Here is a 14,762-nt window from a genome sequence, read left to right on the forward strand (position 1 = left end):
AAACTTTGCAGGCAAGAAGGGACTGGCAAGAAGTATTTAAAGTCATGAAAAGGAAGGACCTACAAACTAGATTACTCTATCCAGCAAAGTTATCATATAGAATGGAAGGGCAGATAAAGTGCTTCCCAGACAAGGTAAAGCTAAAGGAGTTCATGATCACCAAGCCATTATTACAGGAAATGTTAAGGGGGCTTATTTAAGAAAAAGAAGTTCAAAGCCATGAACATTAAAAAGGCAACGAATTCACAACTATCAACAACTGAACCTAAAAAAACAAACAAAAACTAAGCAAACCACCAGAACAGGAATAGAATCATAGGTATGGAGATCATTTGGAGGGTTATCAGCTGGGAGGGGGAAGGGGGAAAATGGGGGAAATGGTGCAGGGATTAAGGAACATAATTGGTAGTATCAAAATAGACAAGGGGATGTTAAGAACAGCATAGGAAAAAGAGAAGCAAAAGAACTTATATGCAAGATCCATGGACATGAATTAAGAGGGAGGCTTGCTAGAAGGAAGGGGTTACTGAGTGGAGGGGAGCAAAGGGGGAAAAATTGGGACAACTGTAATAGCATAATCAATAAAATATACTTAAAAAATTGTACCTTACTGTTAATTAAGGCTATGATAACATTGCATTAGTAGTTGGCAGTGAAAGAGTAAAAGGGTAAAAAGGTCCATAAAACCACAGCTAAAATCAGTATATTCAGCATAATGCACTGGCCAGAGAAGTTAATTCTTCAATGACTTGACAACTGAGAATGATTATATTTAATAAATATTTATCCTGGAAAATTCTCTGTCCTATCCATGCTACAGCAAGATATGGGCCTATCAGAGAACTAAATATAAACTCTTATTAAGGATTCAGATCAACATGCCATTGCTGTGGGCACAAGAAATCCTATAAGCACCTAGATACCGCTGGAACACAAGTTAAGAGCACGCAGTTACTGAGTGTACTCCTGCACTGGCATCATAATTCACTCTGCAGTGGGAGAAAGGCCAGGTGAGGGAATTCATAAGAAAGGAACCCCAGGAAAAGAATACAGAGCAAGATTCATATGATTGCAGCTCAGTTTCTCCCCAGGAGAACCTATTTATATGCCAATTAAAAGAGAGGACTTCACTATGGCCTTCACGATGTTGACCCCTAACCCATGCAGCTAACTAAAAGCAACAGTAAGGTGAGTATACCTAGGAAGCTGGAGAAACAAGGGAACAGACCTTCAAGGTTATATAAAGCCAATGACTTTTACAGGTGCCATGACTGTTCATAAAGGGCAAATTGTTTTTGAAATGAGAATTCTGTAGATTTGTACCGTGGGATTTCATAAATGCCTCTGACAAGCTGCTAAGTAGTTTTAGACATTTTTCCAAAGCAATACTTAAGAGTTCCTGGGATAGGAAGAAAATGAGTCCATGACTTTACTATCAACTGTCTGTCCATTTTTGTCCCAACTATCTATTTTTTTTTTTGAGTATCATTTAATTCCCAGCATTCTTTCATGAATATATGCCAGAAGCATCCTAACAGCAATCATCACAGAGTAGCAATCAAGGTAACAAGGCAGATTACACTCTTTAGAGCTTATCATCAGGACCCCAAAGAAAGGCACATTCCAAGCACCTGGTATGGACGTAAAAGAATGTAATTCCTAACAGTGGGCAGAGAAAACAGCTGAGTAGGAAAGACTATCTACTTTCTTTCCCCTTATGGATTTCTTCTGTTCTCTTCTGGGAACTTTTCTGCTAACACAGCACGACCTCAAATTGAAGTTTCCGTAGAACTGATTTCAGATTTAATATAAAAAATACGGCTGTAAATGGCCATATGTATTATCTTATACAATACAACCCTTCACTATGTACTGATACATTCTTCAAAGGTAGTCATTGGCTAATGACAGGGAACTCCTGTTGTTCCAAATCAATCCCTTTCGTCTTTAGATAGCTCTGACAGTTACAATGTTCTTTCTAGCAACGATGTAAGATCTTTCTCCCTGTAACCTGTATGATGGGGAACTTTCAGTTACTTACTGTCCATCCTGAAAAAAAGACCTCACGAGATGAAATGGGTACAGAAGCAGAAGTAGCTGCAACTGGATGCCACGGGGGGAGGGCGCACAGCAGGGCAACAGCAACAGGAGAGTTCATCGTTACACAGAGAAGGGGGGATGACAGTGAGGACTCATGAGAAAAACGGGGCACTTTTATTTTTAAAGTTCATTTTTCCTATCTGTGAAATAATGATAAATGACCCAATGTCCTCATTCACTGTACAAAAAAAGTTGTCAAAATATAAATTGGATAAAGTAATAAAATATGTTCAGCTAGTCAACACAATTGTAAAGGAATGTAAAGGTGGGACTGTTACTAAGAAAAAACATAATATAAAAATTGGTTTGGAGCCAGAGAATACAGACAAAGAGGAGGGAAGAACCAAAGCATATAATAAGAAAGCAACTTGGAAAGAATGAATGTGATGGAAAATCACTTCTGTCCTTATCAATACAGTCTTATGCTGGACATAGGCACCAGACAAAGGGGACTATTTTTAGTAGAGAGAGACAAGGGGGGAGAGACAAGAGTGGTGTAAAATCTGGCTCCTTTTTCCCAGGATCAAGTCCAAGGCACAAGCTGGTCCACGGGCCAGCTTAAAAAGGTTTTCCAGGAATATGCTTTAATGTCAGGCCTTCAAAGGGCAGCTCTTTCAACAGAAAGAAGCACTATCCAAAAGTCATTTTCTTTCTTTCACCACAGGACCTAATAAGAGGTTTTAAATCCCAATGTTCAGGATTACTGATGGACTTTGACAAGGAATGAGATCAGGGAACACAACCTTCTGACTATGAGATCTACTTGAGATGGCGACAGTTATACTGAGCCACAAAGGCATTCCCTAGTGATCAGACACCCAAGGTGTTGGGTGGGAAAGGGGCTGGCAAGGTAACGAAAGCCCCCTCCATGCCTACAGCAGGGAAAAAAAGAAACCATTTCACGTACGTATTGACAATGGCTAAAAATGAAACCCCAAACCAAACAAAACTTGTAATACTGGATGTCTCTGGGGAGGGAAGCTGGGAAGCTGGGGGACAGTGTAGAAGGGATTATCTTTCAAAAACCAAACAAAATTTAAACTAAGGAAAGCCAGAAAGGCAGGGTGGGAGGGGTGAGGAAGGGTGGAGTTTGGGATGATAAAGGAAAAAGGGAAAAAACGGAGGAAAAAAACTTTCCTAACATCTTCTTGTAACACTCCAGATTTTTGCTCAAGCAGCAAATTAGTATTTCACTGGCAAAATACAAGACTTGAGCGTAAATATGACAGGAGGAAGGCTGGAAGCAGATCAGCAGTGAAGCCTCTCTGCCTCTAGAGCCAAATTCTCCCAAAGTATTCAAAATAAATAAATAATTGTTAAACAAAGTCCAAGTTAACTACAAGCACTATAGGTTTTTCCAGTTAGGTAACCTAGTCCAAGGTTTCAAGAGCACAGTCATGCAGTTCTTTGCAGCGACCAATATCCTTCTCACTTCCATTTAAACCCTGTTCTTTGAATCACCTTGGAACAGTTAGATGTCACGACCTACATGAGTCCCCTAGAGGTGGCCTTTATACTGTTACTAAAAAGTTGTTTTCTCAGGGATGCAGATTAAGTGAGCGAATATTTTCTTCCAAGTTATGATTTCCAGGCTTTTAATGACTGTTACAATTTTTTCCATCAGTTGTGACCTGAGATTTATCAAAGAACATGCGCTTTCAGTTTTGTTCCTTAATTACTGTGGTGACCGTCCGACTCCCCCAACCTCTCCACCACCCACCTCCCCCGCATCCCCGTTTTATTACTTATCACATCTCTTGCTTCGCACCTGAGCAGCTGATTTTTCCTCCTTTCACTGGGGAATAAATTTGCACTTGCCTTAAATGATTCTGTAGTTCTGAGTACTCTTCTAATTTATCAAGGGCATTTTAGAGTAAATTCCTTCAAAGGTACTGACAACGAACCTCTTCTGGCATTTCTTGCCGCTTTCCAATGCTCAGAGTTTACAGGCATCCGTTTCACATTTATTAGGGGTATAGGTTATAGCTGCCCTGCCAGAATGTGATATGAAAGAGCTTTCAAGGAAAAGTCTATGTGGGTGTGGGTGCATGAGCTTACTGTAAGAAAAATCTGTACTTACACATGAAAGATTCATACATAATCCAGTTACACACAATGGAAAGGAAAATTAAGAAGAATATGTAATAGCGATGGTTGCCAAAACCTACATCAAAAAGAAAATCAACATAGTTAATAATTGCTTACAATGATTTTCCAGATTAAGACCTTATTAACCACTTTCCTGCTCTAAGTCTTCACCAAAGTAAAGAAATAAGATGTTGCTTTGCTTTTAAATATCATTACACCAAAACCAAACAGCTCTGATATGTCCTGGTCAGTTGTCCATGTTAACTGAACTAATAGTTATTCATTACATATTTAAAAGAAGTTATTTCAGCTGTTCTCTAGGAAAAGTAAAGAATATCAAAATGTACCAAGGAAACCTAACTGAGCTAAGGCAGCATTTTGCTCATCAAGATCATAAAAGCATATCTTCTCCTGAAGACCCGTGAGCATAGTTCCTAACAATAAACTCCTGGCTTTTACTGTGATGGAAAACCCAGGGCTGCAGATCAGGACAAGAAATATTCCCTGGGCAGAAGGCAATCCCCAGGTCTCTGCCGTCTCTGGTTCTAGCTCCTACCTGAGCCTTGAAGAAGGCAAGTGGAGAATGTAAACAAGGGACAAGACACAAAACATGGTATTTGGATTAGAAGACTGATACTGCTAAAGTGATTTCAAGCAAATAATTTTTTTACCTTTTATGTTTTCAACTCTAAAATGGAGATAACAATAGCAACCTCATAGGAGTGGTATCTGATGATTGAGTAGGATACAATATATGAGAGTACATTATAAAAGCTAAAATACTATAAAATTATATCATTATTAACACCAAAAATCAGCCTTCCAAAGTGTTATACCATAGAGATGATTCTCTGATAAGGAAGAGCAACAAAATGGTTTTCCTTCCGCTTCTTCTAGGAGTTACACATACAGCCAAATATAAGCTTAACTTCATAGAGGTAATTGAAAAATTCAGTCTGTCACCTATGCAGCGTCCAGTCCACAGGCAGTGTTGATCATACCGAGCAACACAGGAGTTGCACACAGGGCAATGGAGTGACCTTAATGGCTTCCTTACCTAAGTTGGCAATTAAGAGAGACCCAAGCATAAATCAGTGTCACAAAGTGGTAGCAAATCACACACAAAATATTATTCTTAAGTCATAAAAATACTGGCACAAACAATCCTAAATACTAGACCATCAATTCACAAAGAGGCTCTGGAATGGCTTATTAACACAGTATTTACTTCTCTACGTCTATTTTGTTGAAGCCATCACTAAAGAAGATTGGAATTCCAGAGCCTATTGACACTATCTAAAGGGAAATAAGGCAGTGCCAAGTAGCACAATGAGCATCAGACTAAGAAAAAAGAAACGTGAGTTACATTTCTGGCTCTGTCAATCTTTTAGGGAAAGTTACTTCCTCCCTGTAGGCCATGATTCCATAACTGCAAAATGAGAAGTTTACTAAGTGGTTCCTAGGGCCAATCATGAGCCTCTGACTCCAAGTTAGTTCTGACATTTGCTTCGTGGCAGGAAAAAGGAAACAAAACATACGAAGAGATTTTTAATCAGGGGCAACTTCGAAAGATCATAAGTATCATTCTCCCAGATGTTCAAGACAGAAAATTATTCTGACAGTAATGCAAAATTAGAGCCTAGTAGAAACAAATGTGAATAAATATACCATGAAGATTTAATAAATGCTTACATGGGCAATGTAACCAAGAATTTGCTTTTACAATGGGAAAAAAATTATAAAGAAAAGACTCACTCACAAGACATGATGCACAAAATGTCCTGAGGTCCAGACAGCCAGTCTCTGCGAGGGTGATGATGTTCTGAAAGACATGGAGTTTGACCTTACGTTTGTGCTATACAGGGGCATGCAAAATGCATGGCTATATTCCATAATCACAGCTCTCTCTGAACTGAGGTAGCTAAAAAGCAATTTGTAAGGCTTGCCAACAAATCATTCTGTGCCTCAACCATAGCCAATAGATTAGAATGCACAAAAATTATATCCCCTTTTCTCCATCAATAGCAATGATCTCCCAGGTATAATCTGCCAGAGAAAAACAAACACAGACACTCTTAAAAAGAAACAAAAACTTTAAGTATACAAAAGAACTGATCATTATAAGTACCGAGGGCTGTCTTTGAGGACCACTGGCCTTAGGTAACAAAGATGACACTTTCCCCAATCTGAAAACATTCACGAGCAATGCCATGTCAACTGCCCACTTCACAGCTGAGGAAGAGAAGGGGCATCTCTTCAGTCAGTAAGGAGGGAGACTCCCCCGGCTCCTGCCTACTCCATGTATTAGGTGGACGGAATTTAAGCTCTATGATCATTATCTAAGTATCTACTATAAAGTAGAAGACCATATCTGCTAACAGAAATTACATATGAAAAAGTTTTGGTGAGGTATTACTATAACAGAAATTTAAAATATTTTTTTAAAACTTTCATATAAGCAAATGACAAACTATGACAGCGGGAAAATCTCATTTTGATGATTTATTCATTCCATACTTATGTTGCATCTATTAGGTGCCAGGCACTAGAGATGCATTCAGGGCAAAAACCAACATGGCTATGATCTTCTGAAGTTTACATACCCCACTGTTAAAAAAAAAAAGTAACATTACAAAGAAAGCTCACCGTTTTCCTTTCTTCTTCAGAAGCCTTAGTGAAGCCTGGATCTGTTGCCCAAGTTTTGTAGAAAAAGTAGAGGAAGCCTATTATGCTGAGAATAAAAGCAAAATAGAAAGGAGTGGCTGCTAGATGTTAATGCCAGGTTAAGGAACATATCAGCCTTCCCTTAAGAATAGCAATAATTATGATGTAAGCAAATTTCATCACTGGTACCTAAGAATCTCTCTCCTCTGCATTCTATCCTTACCTTCCCTTATCTAACACATCCTTGCTCACAAACCTAGCCCCATTCTCTGTTCTAATCCTATGAAAATTTGGTCATAGTTGACAAATTAATCCCTCCTCAAAAGTTGAAACTCACATGAAATATTGATAGGAAGAGTTGCAATATATGAAGAACATCCTGAAGACTAAAAAACATTCAAGATCCAAATAAATTAACCTCTAATGGTATAATGTGGTTCTCCTGAGAGCATCCAGAAAAATATTTTCTCTCATTCTAACAAAATCATAAAAAAAACTAAACCCAAGCCATTTGGTTCAGAGATTCTGATGAAAAATATTTTTTTATATATTAGATAAATGTTTGCAAAAATTTCCTACTGCATAATACCTAATTGTAACTGATTTAGGCTGAGTTAATTTAGAAACAAAAGAAATTACTCTTCGTGCAAAGTGATTATAAATCAAATACTATTTGGGAAAGGCAGGTGTTATAAAGTGAGATAAAACGTGTTTTATGGATAAATGGCTCCCACTTTGAAATGTTTTTGAACTGGTACAAATTCTTTGTTTAAAAAGTTAAATTTTGCTCCAGTAAAATTTTGTGCAGTAATAAACCAATATACAATAATAAACAAATCTTCCTTGCCCAATTTAAATCATGATTGACACAGTAACTATATTTGCCTTCCAAGGTGTTGCTAAGATGCCTGGTGCCAAACTTGAGAGTAGAAAAGGTAGCCATTAAATAAGACTCTAGACCCTTGCTGTTCAAAGTGTGGTCCAAGGACACACAGCAATGGCTTCACCTGGAAGCTTGTAGAGAGGCATAACTTCAGACCTCACCCCAGATCTGTAGCCAGAATCTGCTCTAACTCACGAAAATCAGCACAACCACATCTGGTTCAGGGTAGCACTGCAGTTCATAGCCAGGGCTGTTCAAACAGCATTTAACATTTGGCTGGAAAAACACGGAATCCGATGGCGAAGTGTGCCACCTACTGACTGACATTCCCTCACCAGTAACAGGCTCATAAGGGTGCTGGATCAAATGGCTTTATGCTGTACGTATGAGTAAAGTATCCCATCTTGTCAACTCCAACATCTTAAGATTCCATCTAGCTGTGGAAATCAATTCTCCTGATGTAACGGCATCTTCACAAATAATGAATACTTTAAGTTCTGCAATGGAGGTTTTCAAACTACAGTGGACTTAGTGTTGTTAATATTGATTCTGTACATTTGAAATAATTCAATATAATAACTATATCATTTTTTGTGCAATATTTGAAATAATGTGGGTAGCTCACATTTTAAAAATTCATCAAGAAACACATTTTTAAAACTGTATTTACTCCACTGCCACATGGGTTGGTAAACAAAAACATCAGCCGTCCCTTCTCGGTTTCAGGTCAATACCCTCAAATTTACCAGCCTTGGCACCTGCACAGATGATTTTGAGGTATATTGTGCTGTTACTTTATGTGCTCATGGTTACTTGTAAATTTAATTATTTTCATCTCACATAGTGAAATGCTTAAGGGTACATTTCTATCCACCATATTCCTTCTTCTCCTACGTGTAAGGAAAACAAGTTTGTAACGGCTTTCTAGAGTCCATGGAACGTGAAAAAAGACCCCGGAAAGAGGTGGGAAGATCAAAAATTGGAGAAAATGTTTCCCTCCTTCTAGGAGCTATAGATATAAACTAAGGAGTAACCCCTCTCCTCGCTTCTGCGTGGCCAACTTGGCCAGCTTAAAAGCGCGGCACAGCCCCAAGCCGGCCTTGGCCTGAGCCCTGCTCTCCCAGCGACCATCCTACTCCTTAGGGGAGTTTTGTTTTAAACCACGGCTGCCAACCATTGGGAGGCCACAAAAGAATGAGGTGGGTAGTAACCAGCATTTTTTTAAAAAAAAGAAATACAACAGGATAAAGTAAAACAGAAAGCACACATTAGGAGTCTATTTTCTGAAATATTTGTTTCACGTATGTTTTGGGCAGCAATGTAAATTTATCAATATTTTTACTGTGGACTGAGAATCGCACACGGCATATTTCCCCCAAATCCCTCCCATGTAGGCCAGCTTGGTACCCATAAGATTTATTAATAAACTATAACTGCTGACCAAGTTAGAAGAACCATCTGACATGTAAGAGAAACTCAAGGCAATACAAGAAATTTTTATGGATCCAGGTGAAACAATATTTCATTATACCATGTCCTTCCAATGAGTAATAAATACCAGACACCTACCATTTCCATTGTGTGCTTTGAGATTATTTCCAAAGTTGAGCAGATTTTCAACCTTAAACATCTTCAACCAAAATCATGAAATAAATACAAATGTGAATTGCATTCCCTGGATCGCTTCTAATATCTAAATTTCTAACAATGGTATTACTGTTTTTAAAAAACAAAGAGGCATTTAAATTTAAGCTTGAAGGATATGAGGAAAGAATGAGATGAACCAAGTTACAAACATCCAAAAAATGGAACTTAGCAGAAAGACCATTGGTAAGTATACAAGGCTCTTATACCCGACCAAGAACCTAAAAGAAAAAAGGATAAACACAAGGTATTAGTGGAAACAAGTATGGCTCATATTAATTTTAGTTCTAAATTCCCTTAAATAATAAAAATAGTAATAAAAATGATTCCCTTAAATACTAACAACAGCTTTCACTTGCTGATGCTTACTATGTACCACTTTCCACATGAGAAAAACTGAAGTACAAGGACTCTCAAGTCAATGTTCTAGTTCTTACAGCTAATTTATACATTACTTCATTCCCAATCACTTTATATTTTCAATGAATCTTTCTTATTTCCATTGAGACATATCATATTTGTATTTCTTTTGGGGGGACATATCATATATGTTCAAATACTCCAAAATGCAAAACTTTAAATACTTGGAGATTCACCTTCACATCTATATAGATTTCTCCTAGAGGATAGTGCTATTTTTGAAACACTCAGATGCACACAGACTTAAACCTTTAAATCCCACAACCAGCTTGGGAAGCAGGCCCTGGACCTAAGAAGGTACAGAAAGGCTAAAAGTGGCACTGGTCGTCAGAACCCTAACCCTCTCACACTTGAGTAACAAGGAGCCTGGAAATCCACAAATGATGTACTCAAATGGTAATATCATAGTTTTAAAAGAAAAAAATCTGTCTGTCATATTAAGTACTTCATACAGTAAATCTATGCATGAATATAGTTTACCTGGATCTATTTTAAAATTTGTATCAGGGAAAACCAAGAGTTGATGATGGGCATGAAAAAGGTAAGCTATCAAGATCATTAGCATATTATGATAATATATTTGAGAAGAATTAAAACCCCAAACCCAATATGCCACCAGAATAGGCCATATAGAGCCCGTGTAACCTCCAGGGTATGACCTGTCTGAGATTTTGCAGCAAAAATGTGTTGGAACTAATTAAGTAGTAGAGTGAACTACCTCATTTGTAAGAGACTGTCTACTTCTGACAGGGGTCACGTAGCAGCCTTATCAATAAGCAACTGCCCCGGAGCCTAACAATGGTAGAAGTTTTCAGCTGCTTAACTCCATGATATTGGGACTCTACAGAGGAGTGTGGGAGAAGTAAAAGCAGCATAGATAAAGGTGCTATATTCATGTGTCTCCCATTTGAATTGTGACCATATGCCAACCCTCGTATGTCACGCCCTCAACTCAAAGTCATCAAAAATGAAAGCTTTCATATATATTTTTTTATAATGTAGGCTTTTACTATAATAAACAAAATCTCAAATGCCCCTATCCAAGGTTAGTAAATACTGCCCTTGCTATCTTTCTGGGGTTGGGGAGGGGGAGTAATGATTATGATACCTAATGATTTGGATTAAAATTTTTTTGGAGACTGAGCCAATCCAATTAGTGGGAAATGAATGACTATCTCTAAGTCACAAGCGTCTGTGTAGCAGGCAATCTAGACACTTTGCTATTTTTCAGAAATTTGAGCTTTTATTTTACATTTAAATTCTTATTCATTTCCAGCCAACTGCCCTGCTCTTGAGAGACCAAATGGTAGTCCTCTAATACTTTGTTTTTTCTTATGAATAAAGTATGCACATGCTTATTCCAGAAAACGTTGGCAAGCATAAGGAGGGCACAGGAATCTCATAATCACATCCTAACGGAGCAACACTATTTCCTTTTAGGTATTTTTCTATGGATCATCATTACAGTTTTCTTTCATTCAGGAGAGAAGTGTCCTGCTTGTATTGGCCTTACATTCCAGGAAAGTGATTAAGTGCTACAAAGACACCAAATCAGGGAGTCAGGGAAGGCCTCACTAAGGAGGTGGTATTGGAACTCAGGCCTGAATGTGATATCTGCAGCCGTGCAACAATCAGAATATGTCATACAAAGACACGAGTGCAAATCAAGGGCCTGGGTAGGATGAGCTTGATGTGTTCGAGAAACAGAAAGAAAGTTGGAGAACAAGGAGGAAAGAGATGAAGTCAGAGGGAAAGGAATAAATCACATAACACCTGCTAGACAAGGAGTTTGGATTTTATTCTGTGTATACGGAGAACCTGCTGGAGGGTTTAAGCAGCGGAAAAAGACACAAACTGATTTGCCTTTTTAAAAGACTGCCTTGATTGCTAAGTGGGGATGACCTGGAAGGGGCCAGGGGCTGGAGTCCAGAGGCCAGTTAGCAGGTTGGGTCGGGGGTGCCACTGCGGAGATGGAGAGAGCAGGCCCACTGGAGGCCGAGCAAGGACTTGGTAATGAGCTGGGTGTGGGAAGTGAGGAGAAGAATCGAGGAAGACAGTAATCCAAGGATGACACCCATAATTCGCGTGAGGAACTAGATGCCCTTTTACTGGGAAAGGGAAGAAGAGATTGGGGCATGACAAGATTATTAAGTATTGTCTCAGCCATCGTTCTAACCATTGTATGCGTATTAACCATGAGGTGAGCACGGTTAAAATTATTACCCTCATTTTATGCACAAGGAAACTGAAGCAATGAAAGGTAAAGCACGTTGTTCAAGGTTGCCTGCTATATGGTAAAGCTTGACTTGAATCCAGGCAATCTGACTCTTAATCAATGACTATATGTAACCATGTATAAATATTTTCCTAAAAATAGAATCATACCATATTGCTATTTATAATCTCCCATGATTTAATCAGGTTGTTTCAACTAAATAACATTAAGAACAAAAATAACTAGCTTAAAATGAATTTAGATTTAAAAGAGGAAAGAGCAAAATTTCTGAAAAATGAGCAAAAATGCTTCAAGATGCAAATTAGTTACAAAGATCTCCCCATTATTCATCAAAATTAACATTTCAAAAAGTAAGCTAGGATATTTATTTTCCACTAATTGTCCATTCCATTAAATCATTGGGTTGATCAATTAGCTTTCAGTCCAATCATATGCTACGAAAGCCCTTCCCTCCCACCAACCCTGAGTATGTTTCTATGTGATAAGTAACACAGCTCAATAGAAAATCTGTGATTCCAGCTCATCAACAACAGAAATAAGCAATCAAATTAGAATGCAATAATCAGCCTTGCAAACACTAATATACACACCTTGGAAACAAAGATGTCAGAAAAAACAATGTTACTAGAAGACATCCTTTTAAAAGCCAAGAATCTGAATTGAAGTCCAATATGGATCCAACAGCCCACATGGTAATCACAGAAAGCGTCATCAGCAGGAAGAGCTATTAAGAGATTCAGAATTTTAGAATTGTATGGATTTTACCTCTGAAGTATCTAATAATAATTAGTTCATTAGAAGAACTACTTCCTAAACATATAATAACAAGTAATACAACAGCAGAACACAAAGTTTTCCTTCAAAATTTCTGACTGATAAATTTGAAGTTTGGAAAATTACAAATCTGGTACCAATCTTTTACAAGTCTTACATTTTCTAAAATGTTGCTGACACATCCTTCGTTTTGCTTTCCTTCCCTCTAAGAAATGGTGGTTGTTTAGAAGAGTGTTAACGATAGCCGGCATTTAAAAAAAAAATAATTTCTTTCAAATAGTAGTATATGCCAGAAAGCATAAGGCATGAAAAACAGGCCACCCCAAAATCAATACACCCAAGATTTAATGAGGACAGCATAAGAGTTCCAGTCTGGGCCCCAGATGGTGCCATCCCCTAATAAAGAAGGTTAGAAGGAACAAGTTCACAGAAAAGATGCCTGTAGTGTAGCGCATGGGGAATGTTAGATGCCTACGGACATCTACAGGATTCCCTGGAGGCAGTCAGAAAAGCAGGCCTACCACTCAGGAGGAAACTTGGAATTCATCAGCATATAGGAGGTAAAGCTATAAATGAACAACATCCCAAGGACTGTGGGCAGATACAAAAAGGCAGAATCTTGGCCAACACCAATTTAAGGAGCAAAAGCTAAGTCCTCAGAGGTAGCTGAGAAAGAGTGGCCAGCGTGATCAGAAAGGCAGCGTGAGAACCAGGAGAAAGAAAGGCTCCACAGAAGCCAGGGAGGAGGATTTCAAGAAGGGAGTAGCTCTTGGTGTCAGTCACATAGATGCCAAAGATGAAAACACGTCCTGGCAAAGTAAAGAAGGACTAAAGCCTATGAACCGACAGTGTGACTGCCGGCATGGGAGGTGGGCACCACAGTTCCACACCGCAGCCCATTAACCGCGACACACGCATGACCTTGGAAGCAAGCGGGGCTTTTTCAACAGCAAAGTGAGAGATGATATCCTGCCCTATCGTCTTCGATTTTTACTTCTCTGAGCCATATTTCACATGACACCAGCTCTTTAAAATACTTCCAACTCAGATTGCAGAACACAAAATGAGCACATTTAGATTCTTTTGTAAAAGGTAAACTTAGAATCTACAGCAATGTAATTTCAGAACACAAATTAAATATGCATCTCAAAATTTCAACCCCAGTTATAACGTTCAGAGACAAGTCACACTATTCACTCATTCAACAGTTATTCCAGTGCATATACCAGATGGGGCAAAAGTAGGTATACAGTTGTTTCCATGGAAAATAATGCAATAATAAATAAATAAAAATACAAGAATAAACTCTTGTTTCATGCACTCACACCGTAAACCTACTTTTGCCCCACGCTGTATATGTGCAGGCACTGTTCTAGGCACTGGGGAAACATCAATGAATTTCAGGTCTTTCTCTCTTGAAGCTTAAATTCTAGTAGGGGAAGACAGTCAAATGTACTAGTGAACTTTATAGTATATAAAAAGCTGGACCAACAGGACCCCGTAAACCATTGTAAGGACTTCGGCTTTTATTCTGGGAGAAGGCGGCAGACATAGAATTCTGAGTAGATGAATGATAGGCTCTCACATTTTAAACGATTCACCTGGATGCTCTGCTGAGAACAGACTAGAGGTGAGTGGGAGCAGGGAGATGTCAGACAACTACAGTAAGTCACATGGAAGATGATGGTGGCTGGACCAAAATGCCATTGGTGGGCTGGTAAGAAGGGGCTAGTTTCTGCATATATACTCAGGGAAGAACTAGCTAAAATGTTATTTAATGGCCTAGATGCACGCTGTGACTGAGAAAACACACAGGCAACCGGAAAGCCGGAGTCCCCCGTGCTGAGACGTGGGAGGCTATGGGTGGAATAGTTTGGTGGAGTGTGGAGAACATCAGGAGTTCCGTTCTGAGTGTGTTATAATGGAGATGCCTATCAGACACTGAACTGGATG

General features: G+C 38.7%; 1 protein-coding gene across 1 annotated transcript in view; it reads right to left on the reverse strand.

The window, feature by feature from the left end:
* ZDHHC13 (zinc finger DHHC-type palmitoyltransferase 13) overlaps positions 1-14,762 on the reverse strand; it is a 46,010-nt gene that overhangs the window by 6,749 nt on the left and 24,499 nt on the right. The window contains exons 9-14 of the mRNA XM_054586257.1: positions 12,626-12,759; positions 9,500-9,600; positions 6,835-6,959; positions 5,948-6,010; positions 5,152-5,245; positions 4,181-4,264 (exon numbers count right to left, since the gene is read on the reverse strand). Of these exons, the coding sequence (XP_054442232.1) occupies positions 4,181-4,264; positions 5,152-5,245; positions 5,948-6,010; positions 6,835-6,959; positions 9,500-9,600; positions 12,626-12,759 (601 nt within the window). The remainder of the gene's footprint in view (positions 1-4,180; positions 4,265-5,151; positions 5,246-5,947; positions 6,011-6,834; positions 6,960-9,499; positions 9,601-12,625; positions 12,760-14,762) is intronic.

Source organism: Pteronotus mesoamericanus, unplaced genomic scaffold (genome assembly GCF_021234165.1).
Source record: "Pteronotus mesoamericanus isolate MK-2021 breed Mesoamerican mustached bat unplaced genomic scaffold, CSHL_Meso_final contig_90, whole genome shotgun sequence".
In the NCBI taxonomy this organism is placed as follows: domain Eukaryota; kingdom Metazoa; phylum Chordata; class Mammalia; order Chiroptera; family Mormoopidae; genus Pteronotus; species Pteronotus mesoamericanus.